This window comes from Chiloscyllium plagiosum, chromosome 4, assembly GCF_004010195.1.
Source record: "Chiloscyllium plagiosum isolate BGI_BamShark_2017 chromosome 4, ASM401019v2, whole genome shotgun sequence".
Lineage (NCBI taxonomy): Eukaryota > Metazoa > Chordata > Chondrichthyes > Orectolobiformes > Hemiscylliidae > Chiloscyllium > Chiloscyllium plagiosum.
This window is the reverse complement of record NC_057713.1, coordinates 50,866,741-50,890,622: the sequence shown is the minus strand read 5'-3', so window position 1 is coordinate 50,890,622 and position 23,882 is coordinate 50,866,741. Positions and strand designations below refer to the sequence as shown.

Below are 23,882 nucleotides of genomic sequence, written 5' to 3'. Positions count from 1 at the left end.
TCCTGAAGAAGGGCTTATGCCCGAAACGTCGATTCTCCTGTTCCCTGGATGCTGCCTGACCTGCTGCGCTTTTCCAGCAACACATTTCCAGCTCTGATCTCCAGCTCTGCAGACCTCACTTTCTCCTATACTGAAACCAACATGGTCATTCTAAAAGATGAGAGATTTAACAAACAATCCTGGTCTTTTTCAATATATAATTACAGTTACATCACACTAGAAACTTTTGCTATAAATTCTGTGTCTTATGATCTTATACTCCACAGCCACCTGATGAAGGAGCAGTGCTCTGAAAGCTAGTGCTTCCAAATAAACCTTTTGGACTATAACCTGGTGTTGTGTGATTTTTATCTAAGTTGAAGGAGACACACTTTTGAAATGGGAAATTCCCAATTCCAATATTGTTTAGCTAAAAGATATGAGCAACCCATCATAATGTGTCTAGTTAAACTTGTCAAACCAACTGCACATTATGCTACTTTTGTAAAATGTTTTGCTGTAGACCTTGTGTGCACTCCGGGAGATAGCAACACTCTTGATTTTCCTGTTCATTAAAAGCTTTGAAGGGTGGTATTGTTATACTATGGCAAAGACGGAACAAACAGGAAATATAGAGATAGTCAGCATTTGTTAAAAAAAGAGGGACTGTGATATTTCTAATGAACCATTTTACATTCACAACAGCACAACCTGTCTTTCTTCTTTTCTGATACTGGCTGATTCCTTCTGTATTTCTAATACTCCATGTTTTTATTTCTGATTTCCAGGATGTACTGTTATTACTTTTTAAATCGATTCAACATTTAGGAGCCAGCCAAATCCTTGAAATAAGAAAAATGGGGGAGGGAGACATGATAATTACAAATCAATGTTTTATTCTTCTCCCAGGTTTGACCACCCATCTCAGCTTCAAATCATCCTTTTTGTATAAACAACATACATGCTACATTATATTGCCATACAGTCAATATTTCCCATAAAGATATGAATAACTTTGTCGAAAAAGGTAGAGAAAATGCAAGCTATTTCTTTAAAGCATTAGTAAATCATAATTTGATTATGAAATTCAAATTCACATAAAACCAATGAAGTAAAAATTGGGTTGTTAAAGCAATAATATAGTCTTGTGAAGAAAATGTTTCAATGTTTCAGAAAAGACAACAAAAAACATAAAAGTTGACAGTTTCACTATAACCACTGATATTCTTAACATTGTGTTAACATTGCATCTGAATATAACATTATTTTATACAATGTATATATTTATCTTTCATCATTATTACAAAAGAAATAAAAGTGAATGCCTTGATTTTTTTTTTCATACATCTATAATAATGTGAAATCTGTCTCACTTACTGTAATGCTTTTCCACATACAAAATCTGGTTGCATTGTCCTTACCAGGATCTCCAACATCTAAGCTCTGGAGCCCCATGAGCACAGATCATTATACGCTAAAACAATGCTTTCCCCCCAAAAAACAAAAAATGTTTCCAACCTCTTTTGTTAATTGTATAGCACATCAGGCAGTGGCTAGAGCTGAGGTGGGGTGGGAGGTGGGTAAGGATCCTGTCAGGGCCATACCTTGTGGTGGGACTACATGGCAGGAATATGCAGGTGAAGAAATCAGTGAACAGATTGGGAAAAGCAAATTATACCATCATAGCCTTGCAACTGGGCAGGAAGAACATAAGAAATAGGAGGATTACACCTCATGGTTCATTGATGGCTGTTCCACCATTTAATTTGATCATAGCTCATCTTTGGATTTCAGTCCACTTTCCCTTGATTCTTTCAGTGAACAAAATTCTGCATATCTTAGATATACTCAACAAATTAGCGTCAGAATATTTTAGGATGAAGAATTTCAAGGATTCACAACTTCGAAGAAATTTCACCTCGTCTGTATTAAATCATTGACTTCTTACCCTGAGACTATATCCACATGTTCTATTCTTCCTAGCTACGGGAAACAATCCCTTGAGGTTTATTTTGTCAAACCCCTTCAGAATCTTGTATGCTTCAATGAGATAATGTCTCTTTCTTTTAAACTCTAAATTAGATATGTCCAATTGTTTCAGCTTCTCATATGCCTCATCCCCAGGATTACTTTAGCAAAGCTTTACTCTACTACCTCCACGGTATACACATACATCCTTAGAAATTCAAACTATGCACAGTGCTACAGATGTGCACTGATTGAAGCCCTATATACCTACAGCAAGACTTCAATTAGATAGCAAGTTATACAGAACCTGATGTGCGAAATATTTAACCAAGTGTTAGAATGTTCAATAAACTTGACAGCTTTATCTGTCAAGTCTGTAAAGTGAATTACCGATGTGTTATTTCAGTTTACTGGGAGCAGAACTTCTTCAATATGTTCAAACTATATTCCAAATTCCCTGCAATAAAGACCACCATGCCACGTGCCTTCCTAATTTGTCGTTGTGCTGGTTCTCTGTGTTCTTTATGACAACATTCAGGTCCTTTCGAATACCAATATTTACAAGTTTCATGCCCTTAAAGAATCTGCTTTTCCATTCTTACCACAAGTGAATAACTTCACACCTCTGCACATTAAACTTCACCATAACTTCATAACTTGACCATAAATTTTTGCAGGCTAGTTATGTCCTCCTCACAGCTTACATTTTCTCAAGTTTTATATCACCAGATATATGTCCAAGTCACTAATATACATTCTAACAGCTTAGACTCCACTACCTATTCTTGTGAATCCTGACTGATTAAAAATCTGCCTATCTCAGTCTTGAATATACCTAATGACTTAGCTTCAACACACACCATCGTCTGAGAAAAGAAATTTCTTCTTAAATCTGTCTTCAATATGTAACCCCTTCTTCTGAGATTATGCTCTCTAGTCCTACACTCTCCGACATGGGGAAACTACCATTCCGCATCTACCATGTCAAATCCCCTAAGAGTCAATAAGTGTGTTCAACACTGTGGACTCTCGGCTTCCAAGCGCTATTTAGTTTTATTTCAAGTTAGTTGTATAAACAGTGTAGCTTTGAGTTCTGATGTTTCACTGTTACATTTAATTAAATTTGTAATTTAATTGTGAACAAAATCAAGCTGATTGCAAACTATGGTGGGGGCCAGGCTGGACAGGGTGCAAGTAAATGCTTCCTTGACTTATAGTTTATAACAGAATTGTGGTGGTACATTAAGGTGCAATGAATAAACAAGGTGACTGAATCTGGCAAATAATCAGGTAAAGCATAGAGAATTAACATTTAGTCATTAATGCTCTGTCTATCAACAAAAGTACAATTGTTTGGAAACTCATTCAGTTTGGTATGAACTGGTTGGACTGAAGAGTCGATTTCCATGCTGTATGACTCTATGACAGGACTAATGCTTTGGGATGACTGTCCAATCAGTTAGTGTGTGCCTATTATGACAGATATCTCAATCAGGTTGCTTGTGTTGGGTGACAGCTCTGTGCTTACAGCTAAAGAAATAATTAATTGGGGATCTTCTCTCAGTTTGGCAATATCCTTTTCAGCTGACTGCCATGTGGGTGGAGGTGAGCAGGAAACTGTCCTTCTTAGGCAAAAGCACTTTCATCAAGGACACAGAGAAGTAGAACTTCTTTAGGAGTTGCCTGATCGAGCTGTAAAATTGCCATTTCTCTGGGGTTCCAATCATCTACTGAAGTCATGGGAACTGAATTGGAAATTACTGGAGAATTCATTTAAAGCAATTAAACATTGTGCAAAGAATTGTTGAAGCTTCTGGACTTTGAAATATTTGCATCCAGCTGAGAAGTGGATGATAGCATGAGGAAAATCAGTATGGGCCATGGCAAATGTGGTGCTGTAAATCTAATTGAAAAAATTAATTTGCCAAAAATGGGAAAATTCAGCCAATTGTCTTTGCCACAGACCTCAAACTCTTTTCAGTATTGAATGTGTTCCTCTATCTCTTGGCCACTGACCAAGGCTGACTCAAACTATTTGTAATCTGAGACTCTGGAGCTAATCTCTGTTTCCATATTTTCTCTACCATTAAGATTGGCTGCTTCCTTATCCTACCATCATTTCCATCCCTTAATTCAACTCACGTGCTCCATAAATTTGTAACTTGCACTGCTTTCCTGCCTGATCTCCCTTCCTATACTCATCATAAGTTGCAGCTCTTTCCTGTTCTTTTATCCTGCATTATATCCCACTTCCCCATAAACTTTGTCCTCCTTTTGTTCCAGCATTCACAACCATGCCTTCAACTATCTAGACCTTTTGTTCCAGCATTCCTTCCATAGGTATTACAAAACAACAATGCTTCCTTGTTACAGCAGCAATCACACTTGTTCAGAGGTTTGTCATTGGTTGTAAAGTGTTTTGAGACTTCTGATGGTCAAGAAAAGAACTTAATAAGGTCAAGTCTGTCTCTTTTTTTTCAAATCGTCTCCTCTTTCAATACAGAAGCATGATACTGTGGATGCTAGAAGCACACAGCAAGCCTGCCAATCACATAGGAGGAAACAGTTTTCATCAGAATTGGAAGAAAGCTAGAGATGTAACAGATTTTAAGTGCAGAGAAGGGAAAGTGGGAAGGGCTAGAAAGAGCAAATGGGAAAGATTGGGGTTTTCTGAAGATGGGTTCAAAAAGTGTGGTGTTGGAAAAGCACAGTTCCAGCACCACACGTTTTGACTCTGATCTCCAGCATCTGCAGTCCTCACTTTCTCCCAGTTTTCTCAAGATGGGAGAGTTTACAAAACAAATCATGTTGCAAGGCAAATGGAGATTGTAATGGGGCAGGTAAAGAAGCAAAAAATGTGTCTGTAGCAAGTGAAAATGGGAAAACAAATGCATTATCACCCAATTGCCAGGTTGGCACTGCTGCCTCACAACGTCAGAGACCTGGGTTCAATTCCCGCCTCAGGCGACTCTCTGTGTGGAGTTTGCACATTCTCCCCATGTCTGCAAGGGTTTCCTCTGGGTGCTCCGGTTTCCTCTCACAGTCCAAAAATCTGCAGGTTAGGTGAATTGGCCATGCTAAATTGCCCCTGGTGTTAGGTGAAGGGGTAAATGTAGGGGAATGGGTCTGGGTGGGTTGCTCTTTGGAGGGTCGGTGTGGACTTGTTGGGCCGAAGGGCCTGTTTCCACACTGTAAGTAATCTAATCTAAAAAAAAACAAAAGGGAGCAGGGTTTATCAGCTTAAATTCTTAAATCTGAAGTTGAGGCTGGAAGGCTGTATTGTGCCTCATGTGAAGGTGTGGTCTGGTCTTTGAGCTTCTTTTGAGCCTCAGTGGAGATGTGTAGGAGACAGAGGACAGGGAGATGTCGTGAATTAAGCAGACAGTTAACTGGAAGCTAGGGTCAAGCTTGTAGGCTGATTGGATGTGTTCTACAAAGTGATAAATGATAATCCAATGTGTTTGGTCCAGTATATAGGAGACCATACTACAAATAGCAAATACTGTATACAAAACTGAAAAAAGTACAAGCATATAACTTAATTTAGATAAACGTGAGGTGCTGCATTTTGGAAAGGTAAATCAAGGCAGGACTTATACACTTAATGATAAGGTCCTAGGAAGTGTTGCTGAACAAAGAGACCTTGGAGTGCAGGTTCATAGCTCCTTCAAAGTGGAGTCGTAGGTGGATAGGATAATGAAGAAGGCGTTTGCTGTGCTTTCCTTTATTGGTCAGTGCATTGAGTATAGGTGTTGGGAGGTCATGCTGCAGCTGTACAGGATATTGGTTAGGCTACTATTCTGGTCTCCCCCTATGCGAAGGATGTTGTGAAATTTGAAAGGGTTCAGAAAAGATTTCCAAGAATGTTTCCAGGGCTGGAGGGTTTGAGCTATAGGGAGAGGCTGAATAGGCTGGGGCTGTTTTCCCTGGAGTGTCGGAGGCTGAGGGGTGACCTGATAGAGGTTTATAAAATCATGAGGGGCATGGATAGGATAAATAGACAAAGTATTTTCCCTGGGGTGGGCGAGTCCAGAACTAGAGGACATAGGTTTAGGGTGAGAGGAGAAGGATTTAAAAGGGGCCTAAAGGGCTAGCATTTTCAATCAGAGGGTGGGGGGTGTGTATGGAATTAGCTGCCAGATGAAGTGGTGGAGGCTGGTACATTTACAATATTTAAAAGGCATCTGGATGGGTATTTGAATAGGACGAGTTTAGAGGGATATGGACCAAATGCTGGTAAATGGCACTAGATTTGTTTAGGATATCTAATCATCATGAACAACTTGGACTGAAGAGTCTGTTTCTATGCTGTATATCTCTATGACTCTATTTCGAAAGAGGTTCGAGGTACTATAAGTTAATAAAGTCTGCTGTGTTTCTTCTTTATTCTGTTTATTTTTATTTCCAATCTTTATTTCTAATACTGCCCCACTGTGACATAATCTGAAAACACAGCACTAACTTCCAAGTGCATGCTAACTACACCCAGATGTACCTCACCAATATCTTCTTCCGCAATATCTTTAAACAGCCAGATTGCCAACAACTAAGACAGGAAGTGCTGGACTAACTCAGCATGTCTGGCAGCGCCTGTGGAGAGAAACACAGGGGTAACATTTTAAATCCAGTGACTCTTTGTCAGAGCTGAAAGCAGCTGGGGAATGGTGGTGACGGCGGGGATGGGGTGAGGGAATGGGGAGTGCAGTGAGTAAAATCGATGGAGATGGTGTCCACAGTGAGAGAAAAAAATGGAAGGCAGCAAAAAGGATTTCTGATAATAAGCTGGGGGAAGCAGTAAATGTTGAATGGGGACTAATGGGAAGAGTGAATATTTACATCTTGTAGAAGTTCTGCTCTTCTCTCTGACAAGATTTCTTTTTGAATATCTCTTCTTGTTCAGCACCTTTACTTTTGTTTTTCCTGCTAGTGTTTGACAAGGTATTTGGTGAAGCGTGCTTTCATAGTCACATATTCCTCCTCAGCAACTGCCTCCTGCTCAGACTTATCTCAGATGGATTCCAACCTTTTTGTTTCAAACTACCCAAGAGCCTCACCAGAGACCTGGGTTCAATTCCCGCCTCAGGCAACTCACTGTTTGGAGTTTGCACATTCTCCCCGTGTCTGCGTGGGTTTCCTCCGGGTGCTCCGGTTTCCTCCCACAGTCCCACAGTCCAAAAATGTGCAGATTAGGTGAATTGGCCATGCTAAATTGCCTGTAGTGTTAGGTGAAGGGGTAAATGTAGGGTATGGGTCTGGGTGGGTTGTGCTTCGGCGGGTCGGGGTGGACTTGTTGGGCCGAAGGGCCTGTTTCCACACTGTAAGTAATCTAATCTAATCTAATCTAATCACAGGTACAGTTTGCTGCCAGCTCATCCAACCCATTTTCAACGAGTCACACTTCTCTTTGGCATCCATTCAGCTTTACTTGTCTCTAACTATCAGCAAGCTGTTTGCCTGCTTCCCCTCTTACTCTCTCGTTCTCTTTCTCTCTCTCTCTCTCTCTCTGTGGGCACTGTCTCCATCTCTTGCACTCACTCCTTTCCCATTCCCCAACCCCACACCCAGTCACCATCATAAATCGCCCCATTTTTTAGCTGCTGCTAATTGTAAAAAATTGTCACTGAACTCAAAATGCATCTCTCTTTACAGACGTTGCCAGACCTGCTGAGTTTCACCAACACTTTCTGACTCTGTTGTTATTTCCTCATTCTCTGGGGAGTCTACGATAACCTTGGCTTCTCTCTTCCATCTTATACATTCAAAGAAGTTGGTCATCTGGGTATTAGTTGCAAGCTTAGCCTTGCTTTCTTTTATCATCTTTTGTCAGTTTTCAAAACTTCCCCAATTCTATGGCCTAGCATTGATCACTTCCATGATGAATGCTTTGTCTTTCAAAGTGATATCTTTCTTGTGAGGCATGTACTATTTTCTTAAATGTCTCCCATTGTTTCTTAACCATCTTCGTCGCTAAATTGCTTTCCCAGCCCACTCCAACTAACTCTGTCCTTATACCTTTGTATTACTGTTATTTAAGTTTAACACATTTGTTTCGGACCTAGATGTTGCCCTCTAAAACCAAAGGCTAAATTGTACTATGTTAAAAATCACACAACACCAGGTTATAGTCCAATAGGTTTAATTGGAAGCACACTAGCTTTCGGAGCGACGCCCCTTCATTAGCCACAATCACCTGATGAAGGAGCAGCGCTCCGAAAACTAATGCTTCCAGTTAAACCTGTTAGACTATAACCTGGTGTTTGCTGCATGATTTTTTACTTTGTACACCCCAGTCCAACACCGACATCTCCAAATCATAAATTCTACTATGTTTTGGTCACTGTTTCTGTCCCTGTTTTAATGTGACAAAATATCAGTGGTATACCGGAGGACTGGAAAAATTTTAAATGCCAGCAAAAGCTTACCCAAAAAGTAAAAGAGAATGTAATTGATAATTTAGCAAATTAAATATTAAAAAATAGAGCTTCTTTAAATATATAAAATGGAAGAGAGAAGTCAAAGTGAACGTGGTTCCCTTAAAGAATGAGGCTGGAGAAATAATAATGGGGAACAAAAATATAGCAGTTCTGGTCACTTCACCACAGAAAGAATGAGGGGTACAGAGGAGGTTCACCAAGATGTTGTCTGGGATGGAGCAATTGAGCTATAAGGAGAAACTAGATAGGCTTGGTTTGTTTTCTTTAGAGCAGTGAGGCTGATGGGCTACATGATTGAGGTGTACAAGATTATGAAGCAGATGGATAGGGTGAGTAGGGAGTAGTTGTTGCCCTTGGTTGAGTGGTCAATCACGAGGGGTATAGTTTTGAGGGTAACAGACAGGAAATTCAGAGGAGATTTGAGAAAAAGCTTTGTCACTCAGGTGGGAATCTGGAATGCACTATGTGAGAGGGTAGTGGATGCCTGGAACTCTTACAACCTCTATAAAGTAATTGGATGAGCAATTGAAATATTATAGTGAGTCAAGGGTGTAGTGCTGGAAAAGCACATAAGGTCAGGCAGCATCAGGGAAGCAGGAAAATCGACCTTTTGGGCAAAAGCCCTTCATCAGGAATGAGGTTGTGAGCCACGGGTATGGAGAGATAAACGGGAGGGGGTGGGGCTGGGGGGTTAGGTAGTTGAGAGTGCAATAGGCGGATAGAGGTGGGGGTAAAGGTGATAGGTCAGAGGGGAGGGTGAAGAGGACAGGTGGGAAGGAAGATGGACAGATGGGACAGGTCATGAGGATGGTGCTGAGCTGGAAGGTCGGAACTGGGGTAAGGTGGGGGGGGAGGGGAAATGTGGAAATGGGTGAAATCCCCATTGATGCCATGGGGTTGGAGGGTCCTGAGGTGGAAGGTGAGGTATTATTCCTCCAGGCGTCGGGTGGTGAGGGAGTGGCGATGGAGGAGGCCCAGGACCTGCATGTCCTTGGCAGAGTGGGAGGGGGAGTTGAAATGTTCGGCCACAGGGCGATGGGGTTGGTTGGTGCAGGTGGTCTGGAAATGTTCCCTAAAGCGCTCTGCGAGGAGGCGTCCTGTCTACCCAATGTAGAGGAGACCGCATCTGGAGCAACGAATACAGTAAATGACATTGGTGGAAGTGCAGGTGAAACTCCATAGATGTGGAAGACTCCTTTGGGGCCTTGGACGGAGGTGAGGGGGAAGGTGTGGGCACAGGTTTTGCAATTCTAGGGGTGGCAGGGGAAGGTGCCGGAAGAGGATGGTGGGTTGTTGGGGGGGGTGGGGGTGGGGGAGGTGTGGACCTGACCAGGTAGTCACGGAGAGAACGGTCTTTACAGAAAGTGGATGAATTGGGGAGGGAAATATATCTCTGGTAGTTGGGTCCTTTTGTAGGTGGCTCCTCCATCGTCACTCCCTTACCACTCGACACCTGGAGGAAGAACACCTGAATTTCCACCTTAGGACCCTCCAACCCCATAGCATCAATGTGGATTTCACCAGTTTCCTCATTTCCCCTTCCCCACCTTACCCCAGTTCTAACCTTCCAGCTAAGCACTGCCCTCATGACCTGTCCCATTTGTCCATCTTCCTTCCCACCTATCCTCTCCACCCTCCCCTCCGACATATCACCTTTACCCCCACCTCCATCTATCTATTTCACTCTCAACTACCTAACCCTCTCAGCCCCACACCCTCCCATTTATCTCTCCACCGCTGAGGTTCCCTGCCTCATTCCTGATGAAGGGCTTTTGCCCAAAATGTCGATTTTCCTGCTTCTCTGGTGCTGCTTGACTTGCTGTGCTTTTCCAGCATCACACTCCTGACTCTGATAACTCCAGAAACTGCAGTCCTCACTTTCGCCTCTTGAAATATTACAACATTCAAGGATATGGGAAAGGGCAGGAATTTGGTATTCATGCATTTTTTTAATGGCAGTCATTGTCAGGGTAGATTTCATGGGCCAAAGGACCTTCTGTGCACTGTATGACTCTGTGACTCTATAGCAGAGGAGTTGAATAAATACTTTACGTCAGACGTCAGGATACAGGATATTGATAGGATTCCATTGATACAAAATTACAAAGGAGCTAAAGGTGGGGATGGGGAAGGAAATAAGTTCAATAATTACTACAAGAAAAAAGACACAAAGGAAGCTAATGGGCAAAGGCCAGTAAGTCCCATGGACCTGATGTGTGGCATGCCAAGATTCTGACGGAAGCAGCTACAGAGATAATAGCTGCCATTAAGTATAGTCAAGACTGAGACAGACAGATTTTTAATCAGTAAAGGAATCAAGGCTGAAGCAGATAAGGAAGAAAGTGGAGTTGAGGGTTATCAAATCAGCCATGATTCTATTGAATGGCAGAGCAGACTGATAGGCCAAATATCCTACTTATGCTTCGATATCTTATCATTACATGGTTTTCCTTGCTATCTCCCAGCTTGGCCAAAGGAACCTCTGTGAACTCTATGTGAGGCATAAACCTCTGAAAGAACCTCTTCTTCAAAACATCCCTATTCTGCAGTAGGTACTTGAAATAAGGCAATAGGCCTCTTATTTGTGGGTAGCTGGTAAGGGTTATCTCTTAGGAGAAAGAAACAGCTAATTTTTCAGATCTTTCAAATGTTCATTTTAGTCTCAAGGGGGTTGCATTTCCAGGTCCCAACCTCTTGTCATAACTCCAGTACACAGCTAAACCGCATACTTACAGCATGACGGAGCACAGCAGCTGGTATCATGAGGCTAAAGCACTAATAAAAGTCTGTGCAGAAATGAATCATCTGCAGTCCCAAAGGTGCGAAGCTCCAGAGACAGAGAGAGAGGTAGATGTATCTTCTGAAGAGCTTTTAAAAACAATTAACTGAAGAAAACCAGACTCCTGTAACTTCCTGGATTTCACCTCCTCCCACCCAGTATCCTGCAAGAACTCCATCCCGTTCTCCCAATTCCTCTACCTCCGCTGCATCTGTTCGGATGACGAGACATTCCACTCCCAAGCTTCCCAGATGTCCACCTATTTCAAACAACGTGCTTTTCCTTCCTCTGTCATCAAGACAACCCTCCACCGCACCACCTCCACTCCCTATTCCATTGCTCTAAACCCAGTCCCCCCTCCGAATGCAATAGAGACAGAGTTCCCGTTGTCCTCAACACCGCCCCACCAGTGTCCACATCCAAAACATCATCCTTAAACACTTCCGCCAATTCCAACCAGACACCACCATCAAGAATATCTTCCCCTCCCCACCCCTCTCTGCCTTCTGCAAGAACCATTCCCTTTGAGAGTCCCTGGTTTCCACCACTCTCACCATTGACCACCCCAAACTCCCAGGTACCTTCACCTGCAACTGGAAAAGATGCAACACCTTCCAGTGCACTACCATCCTCACCTCTGTCCAAGGCCCAAACCATCCTTCAGTGAGACAGAGGTTCACCTGCCTCTCTTCCAACTTAGTTTACTGCATCAGGTGTTCCCACTGTGGTCTTCTCTACGTCGCTACACCAAAGGTAAAGTTAGGGAATGGTTCACCAAGCATCTGAGCCGGGCCCACAGGGGCTGACCGGACCTCCCAGTCACTGCCCATTTTAATTCCTCTTTCCACTCCCATTCCGACATGACCATCCTTGGCCTCCTCTATTGCCACAACGAACCAAACCACAAATTGGAGGAGCAACACCTCAACTTCCACCTGAGCAACCTATAGCCTGGAGGACTCAACATTGAGTTCTCCAATTTCAAATAACCTCCCTCCCCATCCCCTTCCCCTTCCTTCCACTCCTCCCTGCCACCAACTAGATTCATTCCTCCCATTGACCAACAAGGTTGTACCTCTACCCGTCTTCATCTATCCCCACTTCACCACTCTGCCTCCGCCATCCCCTTTACTGCAGCTCCCCCTACACCCACCCCCAGTCATGAAGAAGGGTTACACCTGAAACGTCGATGTCTCCACCTCCTGATGCTGCCTGGCTTGCTGTGTTCTTCCAGCCTCCTGCCTGCCTACTGTGGAATTCAAGCATTTGCAGTTTTTTGTCTCTATGCTGTCACCTTGGAGGGGCAACTGTTCCACTGGATAGCCAGCGATAACAGGTGGGCTGGGGAGGGTGGGGGGAGGGAGGGGCGGGGTGCGAGGGAGGAGGGTCTCCTAGTAAAATGGAGCACTTGTCCCGACAACTACTCTGATACTGGGAGGCTGCCTCTGGCCTCTGAAAAGGTTAGTTGTCTGCACAGTAATCTTGACGGACAACATTAACTTAGAATATTCATCTCTGTAGATAAACAAGAGATAAGATCAGATACATTTTATAAACTAGCTGGGATATGCATTTGTTTCAAATGCAGAGCAGCACTTACTTTCCTCAGGAAGATCATTATCTTGTTCTTCTTTTTCCATTTGTTTACACCAGGCGTCCATTCGTTCTTTCTCAGCTTGAAGCAACTTCATAAACCATCGGCCATCCCTTTGACACACTGCCCTCTGACTTGCTTCTACACTGGCCTCTGATGCAGAGTCGATCCAGGGTTCGGGAGGAGGCAGAAAAGAAGGATCAAAATCGGAGTCAAATTCATGTTCCTGTGCGTAGGCCTGCACGTGATTTCCCTCCACTCCAAGAAAGCTAGCTGTGGATGTACTTGCATCTTTGGAAAATTGCCTTATCAATGGGCCTGAAGCCACTTGCTCGGGTCCTATTGAGTCTTCTGGGTGTTCCTGATCATCCAGATCCGCCTGTACTGCTGCTGTCACACTGTTCGACCGTGTAAATCTTCGAAAGCTTCAATAGAATAGAAATAAAGCTGTAACAAAACAATTAAGCTGATCTTTGTGTACATAAATTATGAAGGAAAGTACTGTAGCTGATAGCACTAAACTGTAAGTTGGATGTGATGTATTGCCAAGGTCAGCGTACTGCCAAGTTTGAGCTACATAACATACGAACATCCTAGTTAACTAATTCTCAGCTGCCACCATGGGAGAAAGCATTGACCACAAGGGCTCTGGATGCTATTGAGGGACAACAAAATAAATTAATTCTTGATTGTCATCCAGCGATGGCATGTGGATTCTGTGTGTAAGGTCTTATCATCCCTTCTAAGGTACCAATATTATCTTAGGTTTGATGAAAGTGGAGTTAGCTCCCCTTTCCTACTAACTCTTAGTCTAAGAGTGGGAGTTGTTAGCAAAGGAAAGCTAACCCCACTTTGATCAAACCTAAGACAACCTAAGATAAACTTCCACTCTAAGAATGAGAGTTAGAAACCAGCCTTATCTGCACCAGTCTTACATAACCTCTTCAGGACAAAGAGGTGTGTGAAATACTGCTGCTTTCACATGACCAGAATATGTTCCTGAAGCGGGGTGGAAAATTTCAATGCTGTGAAACTGTGAACACCAGGCACAATGGGGGAAGCTACAAATTTAGATTGGTGTCCTGCTAAGTGGCTTTGCAGCAGAAGACAGTAATGAGGAGTGGTAAAGATTTTGGTACATTTTGGATGCTCATTATGTTGCAGGAACTCTCATGTCAGGTGTAGGGTAATAGGAGGGAAGAGCCTCTGAAATTGTTCAGTCAAAGGGAGAGGTCAGCAGGTTTTAGATATTGCTTATCTGAATCTAGGCTGCAGCTGATCATGGTTGGGGTAGGGATCACAATAGCTTTGGAAGTTAGTCAAACAGACATGGGGCTGCTTCATAAGCTCTGAGGAATAACTACTACTCGGGCTAGGTTACGTGGTTCTCCACAAGAATTAAAGGGGATTTGTTGACATTTATGTGTTCCCACAGCATTAGTAGATTTGAGTCATAATTAAAGGAGCTGTTCTCTTTGTAGTGAGCATCTTAATATAGATAGGTAAAAACAATGACTGCAGATGCTGGAAACCAGATTCTGGATTAGTGGTGCTGGAAGAGCACAGCAGTTCAGGCAGCATCCGAGGAGCAGTAAAGTCGACATTTCGGGCAAAAGCCCTACAGCAGGAATAAAGGCAGAGAGCCTGAAGCGTGGAGAGATAAGCTTCAGGCTCTCTGCCTTTATTCCTGATGAAGGGCTTTTGCCCGAAACGTCGATTTTACTGCTCCTCGGATGCTGCCTGAACTGCTGTGCTCCTCCAGCACCACTAATCCCGAATCTTAATATAGATGCCCAGTCTGTTCCAGGAAGTTGATTTGGAAGCATAATAAATATTAATTTGAATGATTTGCCTTTTATTAAACTGTTCCAATTAGGGCAGATCTTATTTTTACCCAGAGATACCATGTTATGGGCTCTTAACAAAACTGGATTGTAACATTCAACTAATGCTACATGACAGTGTCATTTACAGCATTAGCAATGCATGTATCTAGTACAAACAGAAAACACTTTAAAATGGCTTCATCTACTGAAGAATCAGGACATTGGAATTGTCAACGAATGTTGAGTTGGAATGTTCCATGCTGTAGGTATATCTTATATGTTATACACAAACTTAACAAAGATTTAGTTAAAAAAAACCCAATTCAAATTAGTGCAGCCTTGTGGATAAGATACAATTTAATGACAAAAGACAACAGAAATTTAAGATATATTGAACTGGAGAACTTCTAAATTCAAACATCTTCAAAATGCACCAACACATGTTTTCACAAACAAACCAAATGCACAAATTGAAAAACACATACACTGACAGAAGTGTTATGATAAAACAGTTATTAGACCCTATAAAATTTGACTTCTTTGGAAGTGGTGATATGATGATTATTAAAACATAATATTAATAGAGTCTTGTGACTAATTTGCAACCGAATGATTTTAAAGGGAGTTATTTCTGTGGCTGTGAATACCCACCTGGAAGAGGAATCAATTAAACTGTATTTTAGAAATATAATGACCAAAATAAAAAGAATAAGGATGAATAATTGGAAACCTTGATTTGACCATCTAATGCTCAACATGTATAATTATAAGGCTATTCTGGCCTATAGTATGAATGTCATGCATTGTCCGGTGAACAAACTATAGATCCCAAAGCGTTCACTTTTTGCACAGATTAAAGCTATGATGTTATGAGCCTGCCTCACTGTTGGTTGATTAAATAAACAAAAACATATGCTGGGAGGTGTAGGTGTTGTAGGGTAGTGTTAGGGGCAGGGAGTATGTCAGGAATGTTATAGGGTGAGCATCCCTGAGAGGGAGAAAGGAAGATAATATGTGCATTAGAAAAGTCCTCGCTTACCTTTGAGGTTATGTTTCATACAAATTTCAGATACTTGGATCACAATTAATATCGACGTTTCGGGCATAAGCCCTCTTATGCCCGAAACGTCGATTCTCCTGTTCCCTGGATGCTGCCTGACCTGCTGCGCTTTTCCAGCAACACATTTCCAGCTCTGATCTCCAGCATCTGCAGACCTCACTTTCTCCTCACAATTAATATCCACTATTACAAGTACATCAAGGAGATTTAATAAACGTTATAGATTATAAACATATCAGTTGCAAATTGTCATGAGTTACTACAATTTCCATATCACTTGGAACAATCATTGTCGGAATTAATTTGTAATCAATGGATTCCCTCATTCATAATAAAAAATATTACATTTATCCAAATGGAATATTTCATTCCCACACACAAAATAAAGAAAATGAAAATCTTACATTCTTATAGCAATTTATCATGTTTCTCAGAAATGATACAAAGAACTTTTAAGACACAGAATTAATTTAGTTTATGTATACACATGTGGCAATTGGCATATGGCAACAAGGTCCCAAAAAGAGCAATGGTGGATGTTTAACTGCAAACCCGAAGAGCCATAAATATTCTCCTTCGCATTTGTATGTTATTTTGATGGGAAACAGCATCTCAAAGAGTTAGACATGTCCTCCACCCTACTTTTACATTGCACTTTTACATTATATACCAGCAAGCCACTTGCTACCAAGAATTCTTTTGATAGGATTGTAGAATTGACTGGACTTTGAACTTTGGCTCAATAGCTACTGGCTTGTCTCAGTGAGAATATGCAGTATGTGGTGGGATGGAACTAAAAAGCTGGACATCATGAGCACCTTCTGGGTGTGTTTTCAACAGATAGGCATATTTTATATGGCCCAGCCAACCACCTTCTCACCCATCCCCAAAATCATTCAATCTGCTGTGCTCAAGGTATAGAGTATGTACCAGTCTTTACTCAGTGCTTCACGCTCCATGTGTGAAATTCTGACTGCACAGAACTATAACACAGAAGATTAAGATCTAGACACTTGCATCAAATACTTCCTGTCCAGTCAATATCAGTCACTCCATTAAAACTATGAAAGGCAAGGGCTCTTGTGGTGTAGTGGTAGCATTCCTACCTCTGAGCTAGGAGGGCTGGGTTCAGGTCTGGCCTGTTCCAGAGTACAATGACGCTGGGCAGGTTTAGATTAATTTCCTACTGTATGGAAACAGGTCCTTCGGCCCAACAAATCCATACCTACCCTCCGAAGAGCAACCCACCCAGACCCATTCCCCTACATTTACCCCTGACTAATGTACCTAATACTATGGGCAATTTAGCATGACCAATTCACCTGACCTGCATATCTTTGAATTGTGGGAAGAAACTGGAGCACCTGGAAGAAACCCACGCAGACAAAGGGAGATGTGCAAACTCCAGACAGACAGTCGCCTGAGGTGGGAATTTAACCTGGGTCCCTGTTGCTATGAGGCAGCAATGCTAACCACTGAGCCACCAGGTTGATTTGGAAGAAAAACTTACATCTACAAATGTTGTGCTCCAGTGATACTGCCTCTTACACATCTGGCAAAATTCAAAATTAAAATATAAGAGTAGTTATGTGCCATCAGCTAACTGACCTTTCTCCACAGTTAGTAGAAAGTACACATCTAATAGCTTTTTACCAACGGCTTGCATGTGAGAGGGAAACAACCACAAAGGATGGCTGCAGGATGAATACTCAGAGGTACTTAAGGCACACACATCATATAACCCTTCATTATCTTTCATCTGCTATAGCTCTTTGACAACACTTGCGCCATCTTTCAATCAGAAAATATTAACACCCAAGTTTTCCCATTCTTCTCACTAGTTACATACATGGAGAATCACAGTTCTGAGACTAACATTGTAGTCTGTATCTATGAATGCAGACACAGTGTTCATATATTTATGCTAATGTTTCTTAATGATTCTGTTGCTCGATAGAAGTGCATACACAGTAAGTATAAATGAGGGGTTTTGGAAAATGAGTAATGTAACATTTTTGACTTTCCATCTGACACCTTTGAGCTACAGGACTGGACAGCAAAGGCATTTGTGCCTATCCTGTATGGGGGATTGAATAATAATAGACATCTAGAGAGAGAATGTCTAACCTGCTCCTGCCAGCTGCAACGTCTTAATGAAAACTCGGGTAAGGGTAGTAGAGCACCAACAAATCTATGTATTTTTCTAGGCACTCCTGATCTCACTCCCAAGACACTATTCACTAGCTTTGAAGACCCTGATCCCCTTTTGAGATGCTGTGTGTTTGCCCACCACTGCAACCTCCTGAACTTCCTGTCCTTGGTCTTGTTGGCACTGACCATTCCTTCTTCTTCTTGTCCTCTTCTTTCTTAACCTCAGAAATGCTAATACTGGGTTAAATTGGTCAAACCTATGGCATAGAAATGCTGATCTGTGAAGAAATATCAGAATGACGTATCAGTATTCTATTTGAGATCTTGCCATAGTCCAGCTACCTTTTGGAATCATCAGGCTGTTCAGGGGTTGAGTAAAAGCCTGCCCTTAAGCCACCTCGACATTGTGCAGTGCAGTTTTCACAATGTCTGACCAATTTTCCACTTCCTCATTCTGCCATAAGCAAGATATTTATAGTTTTGATCTTTATACATTGCTTTCCGTACATATGGCAAATAGCTCAATCTGTATCTTGGTGGCCTTTATTATTCCCTGCAATACAGCTTCATGGAGTTTGGAATATATAGCCTGCATAATGGTGTCATCGCTTGGAGATACACAGAATCTGTGTACCTCCATATGCAGTAACTCCTTGACCCTCACAACATCATCATGACTCTTGGTGAAACATTAGATGCCCTTCTTCTCAGAGTTAAAAGTATCATGGGACATGGTTGGGACAGTGTCGTGGGTTGATGGAGATTATTCACCTTTATTCTGCAGTGAGTACTTCCCTTTGATGCATAGCCTTGAACTGTGTGCTCAAGTAATAGCACTTTTTGCTTTCTGTTTTGATTCTGTTTTGGTGTATTTGTGCTGTGCTGGAATATAAACAAACTGATTTTGGGCCATTTATACTGCTCAATCTCTGTGATACATTTGTATACCATCCTTTCACCCTCTACCATGCCCTTCTACACTTCAATTTCCCCTCTTCACTGCAGATGGCCTTCTATTTTCTCTGGTAGCCCCATCAGACTCTATTCTTCTACAATCTCCTCCTGTGACTGTCAGCCCTTTCACTATCTCTCTTGATCTTCCTGCCTTTCCTTCCAATTCCATTGCCATCCATGTTCTCATGTCCAGATGTGAAGGTGCTAGTGTTGGACTGAGGTCCATGTCCAGAATTAGTCTTACAGCTCCACTTATTCAACTCACCTGCTTGTTCTCCCCTCTCAGCAAGCTAACTGTCCCATTGTTTTCCCCTATCTGAACATGCAGTTCCCACTCTTCCTTGTCGACTAAGCCCCTATCACTGTGACTCATCCCAGTTTCCTCCCACCATTTTCTTTCAGTGGTCCCAAAAACCAGGTCCTTATGGATTTGTCCCTTATTGTTCATTTCTAATGAACCCACCTTTGTCCAAAGTTGAGCCCTGCATGTTTACCTTGGCAAAGACTTTTGTGTCAGCCAGGACGGATGCCTCACTTTAGGCAGGCTTGTTGACTCACTGAGGCTTCACTTCTTACACCGTAAGTATGTGAGAACTACAAGCAGGACTACATATGACTGTGACTTCTCATGAACTGGTTTCATGTGATGCGGTTCCTCTCCTAACACTGTAAGCATCTTGCAAGAAACAGCTTGGTTCAGAATCAGCCAAGTTAATGAAGAAGTTTCTACTCACCAGAGATGATGATGTCTACCCAGCCAGGATGTGTGTGTGATATATATGAGTTTGTGGACATGCTGGTTTCCCATAACAAGATTGCACTTGTGAATGTAATTCTAGACAGCTGGGGTGCTAATAAGTATTCATGAAATGCTAATAAGTGCAAGAGATATTCCTGATCATCAAGGTCAGGAAAGTGACTTGCCTGAAATGTTGTGAGAAGTTATTCCCTAAACTTTAACCAGGAATCTGATTATTTACCTCTTGTCCAATTATGTTCCCCTGCCTGCCATCTAAAAGTTGCTTGCATAAGATTCCACTCACTATGTGATTTCTTCATCCCTGCTCACTGCCCAATTTGAACCATAGGAAATGGTAAGAGTGTGGGTGATCACTAAGGGGAGAGTTAACCACTGCCATGATACCTACCATTCTTGAATAACATGCTGCCCCTGTCTTAGAGGGCAATGTGTGAAGACTGGTCGCTAAGCCTTGTGTCTGCCATCATGAAGCATATGCACAACATGTGTAATATTGCCAGGCCATCAATCCAACTCATCGATGTGGTACACAGGCTATCACCAACCCCACTTCATTACACCTTATTAACACATCATTGAGTTATAGAGGTGCAGCATACAAAAAGGCCTTTCAGCCCATCAAGTCTGCACCAGTCAAAAACAATTATCTAACTGTTCTAATCCTACTTTACAGCATTTGGCCTACAGCACATTGCATCCAATTACGTTCCCCTCCACGCCCTTGTAAAAGGTGGGCCCGGAAGATCCACTTACTTTGTGGTGGGTGAGTCACGCAGATTTGAAGATCTTGCAAGAAGGCTAATCAATTTAATCTAATCTCTCCTTAAATTTATTAAAGCAGCTAATCGCTACAGCAGTACAATACAGATGGCAGTCTGTTTCACATACCTTATGTGTGAAAGGAAATATTTTCTTTAGTATCTTAGGTCCTGCTATTATTTTGCTACTTGTGGCCTCTAACTGTACTTGCCATCAAGTTAGATGATATAAATGTACCTAGTCCTCCTAGCCGTTATCAACCTACAATATATTTGCATTCAAGCTTCTTTTTTCCCAATGAAAGCAAGTTTAGATCCCTTTGCAGAAAGTGGTGCCCAGTTCACTTTACCCAGCAGAGGTTTGCTTGTTTCGGGCCATAATTACTACTTTAAGAGTAATAAAAGTAGAGCAAACTATTCCGATCTTGAATTCTTGTGAAACAATAGTCAGCAGCATGCTCACAGGCATACACAACTTTAGATTTTCATAAGTATTCCATGTAAAGTGAATGAACAAGATTTTTTAGTGTAAACAGAGCTACTAAAAATTATGCAAGAAGTCCAGTTTCTATTTGAGTTTTGGCACATAAAGTATTCTCAAACAGTTTTAAGGAAAACGCAATTAAGTGGTAACTTAAAACAAAACCTTGCCCATCTGGAAATGTTACTTTGTAAACAAATTTTGTTAATAAGCAATTGTGTAGCTTAGCAGTAGAAGGTCACAAAAGCCATAATCTTTCACTCTGTCAGTGAAAATGTTTTGAGCTGTTAGAATTCACTCTTCTAGCAGGGAGTTAGAACTTCCAGGTTTTAAGTACTTTTTTCACCTCTTCTTTCAAATCAATTGTTATTGCAAAAACTGAGTTAGATACTGCAATAACATTAAGATTAGATTAATAAGGTGAGTAGCCAAATAAAAGAAGCATAAGAAATAAAAGAGACAGCAATCATGCAATTAAAATTCACTTCAGCCTTTTTATTTATGGAATAAATATACATCAATTTGTAGTACATTGCTGTCAATTTAGTACAGGCCATTAGATAATGAGTAAATATGGTGACATGTTTAGAGTATTGAGAAGCTTTTGCAGTTCCAAAGTTTCTTTACTGCTTTCAGTCTCATGTGATAATACTTTCCTATGTTAAAGGATACTCACACAGAATGACTGACTCATTTCACAAGGCAAAGACTGATAGGTAGCTGAAAATGTGTTGCTGGAAAAGCGCAGCAGGTCAGGCAGCATCCAAGGAGCAGGAGAATCGACGTTTCGGGCATGAGCCCTTCTTCAGGATTCTCCTGCTCCTTGGATGCTGCCTGACCTGCTGTGCTTTTCCAGCAACACATTTTCAGCTCTGATCTCAGAGTCTGCAATCCTCACTTTCTCCTAAAAGACTGGTAGGTACAAAAGTTCTGGAACAATTCACCAACAAAAAATGCAAAGTAAATGGATGAGCTGTGTTGGGCCAAATTACTTTTTGTGTCCATACTTATCTTGTAATTGGGTACTGCCTAATAGTTTACCACAGAGTTAAGAAATCTGTTGTGTATATTGTTGCACTGCAATAATGAAGGGTGATTTCCAGAATGTGATAATATCTTGTGTGAAACAAGACAGAAATGATTCAACTTACCATTTCTCTGACTCCACTTGAATTCCTACTGACTGAAATTTGTTTGTGTTGAAATCTGCTAAAGTGGGCTGGTCAGGTCCATCAACCTAAGAGGGAAAGGAATAGGTAAAGAATAATTTATAAGACAAAACGAATATGATAAAATAGATAAATAATAATTTAGCCTACAATTTTAATTCAATTATGCCCGAGCTTTGTTATTTTAAATACTGCAGACATTCATAAACAGGTGTCAGTTCATCACTACGTACATTAATACTTGTCGTATTGTAAGCAAAGGAATGGGTACTAAAAACATCATTACACAACAATGCATTGAAATGCAACCATGATAAGTTAGTACATTAAATACTATGTTAACTGCATTATCATCCATCATGAATTCGTAAACGAACACTCTGAAATGATTAAATCACCCTGGTTTTAGCTTGTTAAATACTGCAAAGAAGTGTCAGACATATTTCAGCCATTCAGGAAGAAAATGATTAAACTGCATGTTTAATTTATGCTTGAGATTTTTGGTAAAGCTACATTTTAGCAAATAGTGTAACAATCAAACTACATAGGTGTGCAACATGCATACAACTGATCAGAAACACAAGTCTAGCTGAAACAAACAAGTTAGCTTAAGGTCAACATTTATCAAATCAGTAAAACAAGACTTTGTTGTAAGTAATCTAAACTACAAAGAAAACATTCCAGTGTAAGCGATGATTATGACTTGACTCTTATACAAAAGCAGCTTGCCTTGGAATGAGTCCAGAACTGTGTACATGGAGACCTGAAATCAGTCTACAGTATCCAGGCAGCAGAAAAGCTAACTGTGGTGACGTGATAGTTCCAATTGTTCCAGCCGTATTTGGTTGAACACATGACAAAATCTTGAATGTATTAAAGAGCACAAATAGCACCTTTAAGCAGCCTTTGGTCATTGATCATGAAAAATCGCGTCTGCGTTCACGTTATGTATGTGAACAAATCTGCATCTCAAACAAATAAACTGAGTTGGTAGAAAAAGCAGCGTGCATTCTCACACAGTTATTGTGTGTAGCTGCAGAGCCAGTGATTCATGTGTTGATGACTAAGTGATATATTACAGCAACTCCAGGTCTCCGAGAGACATTAACATCATGATTCTACACAATACAGTTTGACCTAGTTTATATCTTTCATATTGAAACAAAAATAAACAATACTCAAGCTTACTGAACAGCAAAGAAGCACTAGAACAGATGCTAAAATTTACATCTGACAGTTCTGAAGTTCTCTGCCTGAAGGCAGGTCTTTGGTGATTAATTGCTGAACTGCACAAAAGTGCCAATGTTTATACTACTGGTACTCTGAAGAAACAATTTATGAATCTATCTCGATCGGAATGGGGATCGAGTCCTGTGCTACAGACTCTAACCTGATCAGCCAGTGTCCGAGGAGCAGGATAATCGATGTTTTGGGCATAAGCCCATCATCAGGAATGCCCTCATTCCTGATGAAGGGCTTATGCCCGAAACATTGATTTTCCTGCTCCTCGGATGTTGCTTGATCTGCTGAGCTATTCCAGCACCACACTCTTGACTCTGATTTCCAGCATCTGCAGTCCTCACTTTCTACTCCACAGCTAACTGTCCAGCCAACTGAACTAACCTGACCCCATTAGTTATTGCAGTAAACCAAAGAAATCAGGTCACCTTAGGAATAAAGATTCAACAAGGGTTATCATAATAAGCCTACACTTAGATTAAAATATATTTCTCTGAATGAGCTCAGTAGGTGATGATGATGTAAAGATGGTTAGTGTCATTGGCACTTCTACACTGGATAATAAAATGTCACATGCAAGAGTAGTTGAGCAGGTATCAGTTTTAGATTCAATTAAGTAACAAAATACTATTTGATGCTCAGTCATTATTACTAAGCCATGTTATTGATTCCATAACATAAATAGAATTATATAAAAATATTGATCATTGTTAGCTTATATGGAGAAATA

The 23,882-nt window shown here is 41.3% G+C and overlaps 1 protein-coding gene across 11 annotated transcripts in view; it reads right to left on the bottom strand.

The window, feature by feature from the left end:
* Positions 1-23,882, bottom strand: part of dlgap1a (discs, large (Drosophila) homolog-associated protein 1a) — a 767,710-nt gene that overhangs the window by 21,125 nt on the left and 722,703 nt on the right. For all 11 annotated transcript variants that reach the window (XM_043688191.1, XM_043688189.1, XM_043688201.1 and 8 more), the window contains 2 exons: positions 21,896-21,981; positions 12,761-13,179 (listed from right to left, as the gene is read on the bottom strand). In XM_043688191.1, the coding sequence (XP_043544126.1) occupies positions 12,761-13,179; positions 21,896-21,981 (505 nt within the window). The remainder of the gene's footprint in view (positions 1-12,760; positions 13,180-21,895; positions 21,982-23,882) is intronic.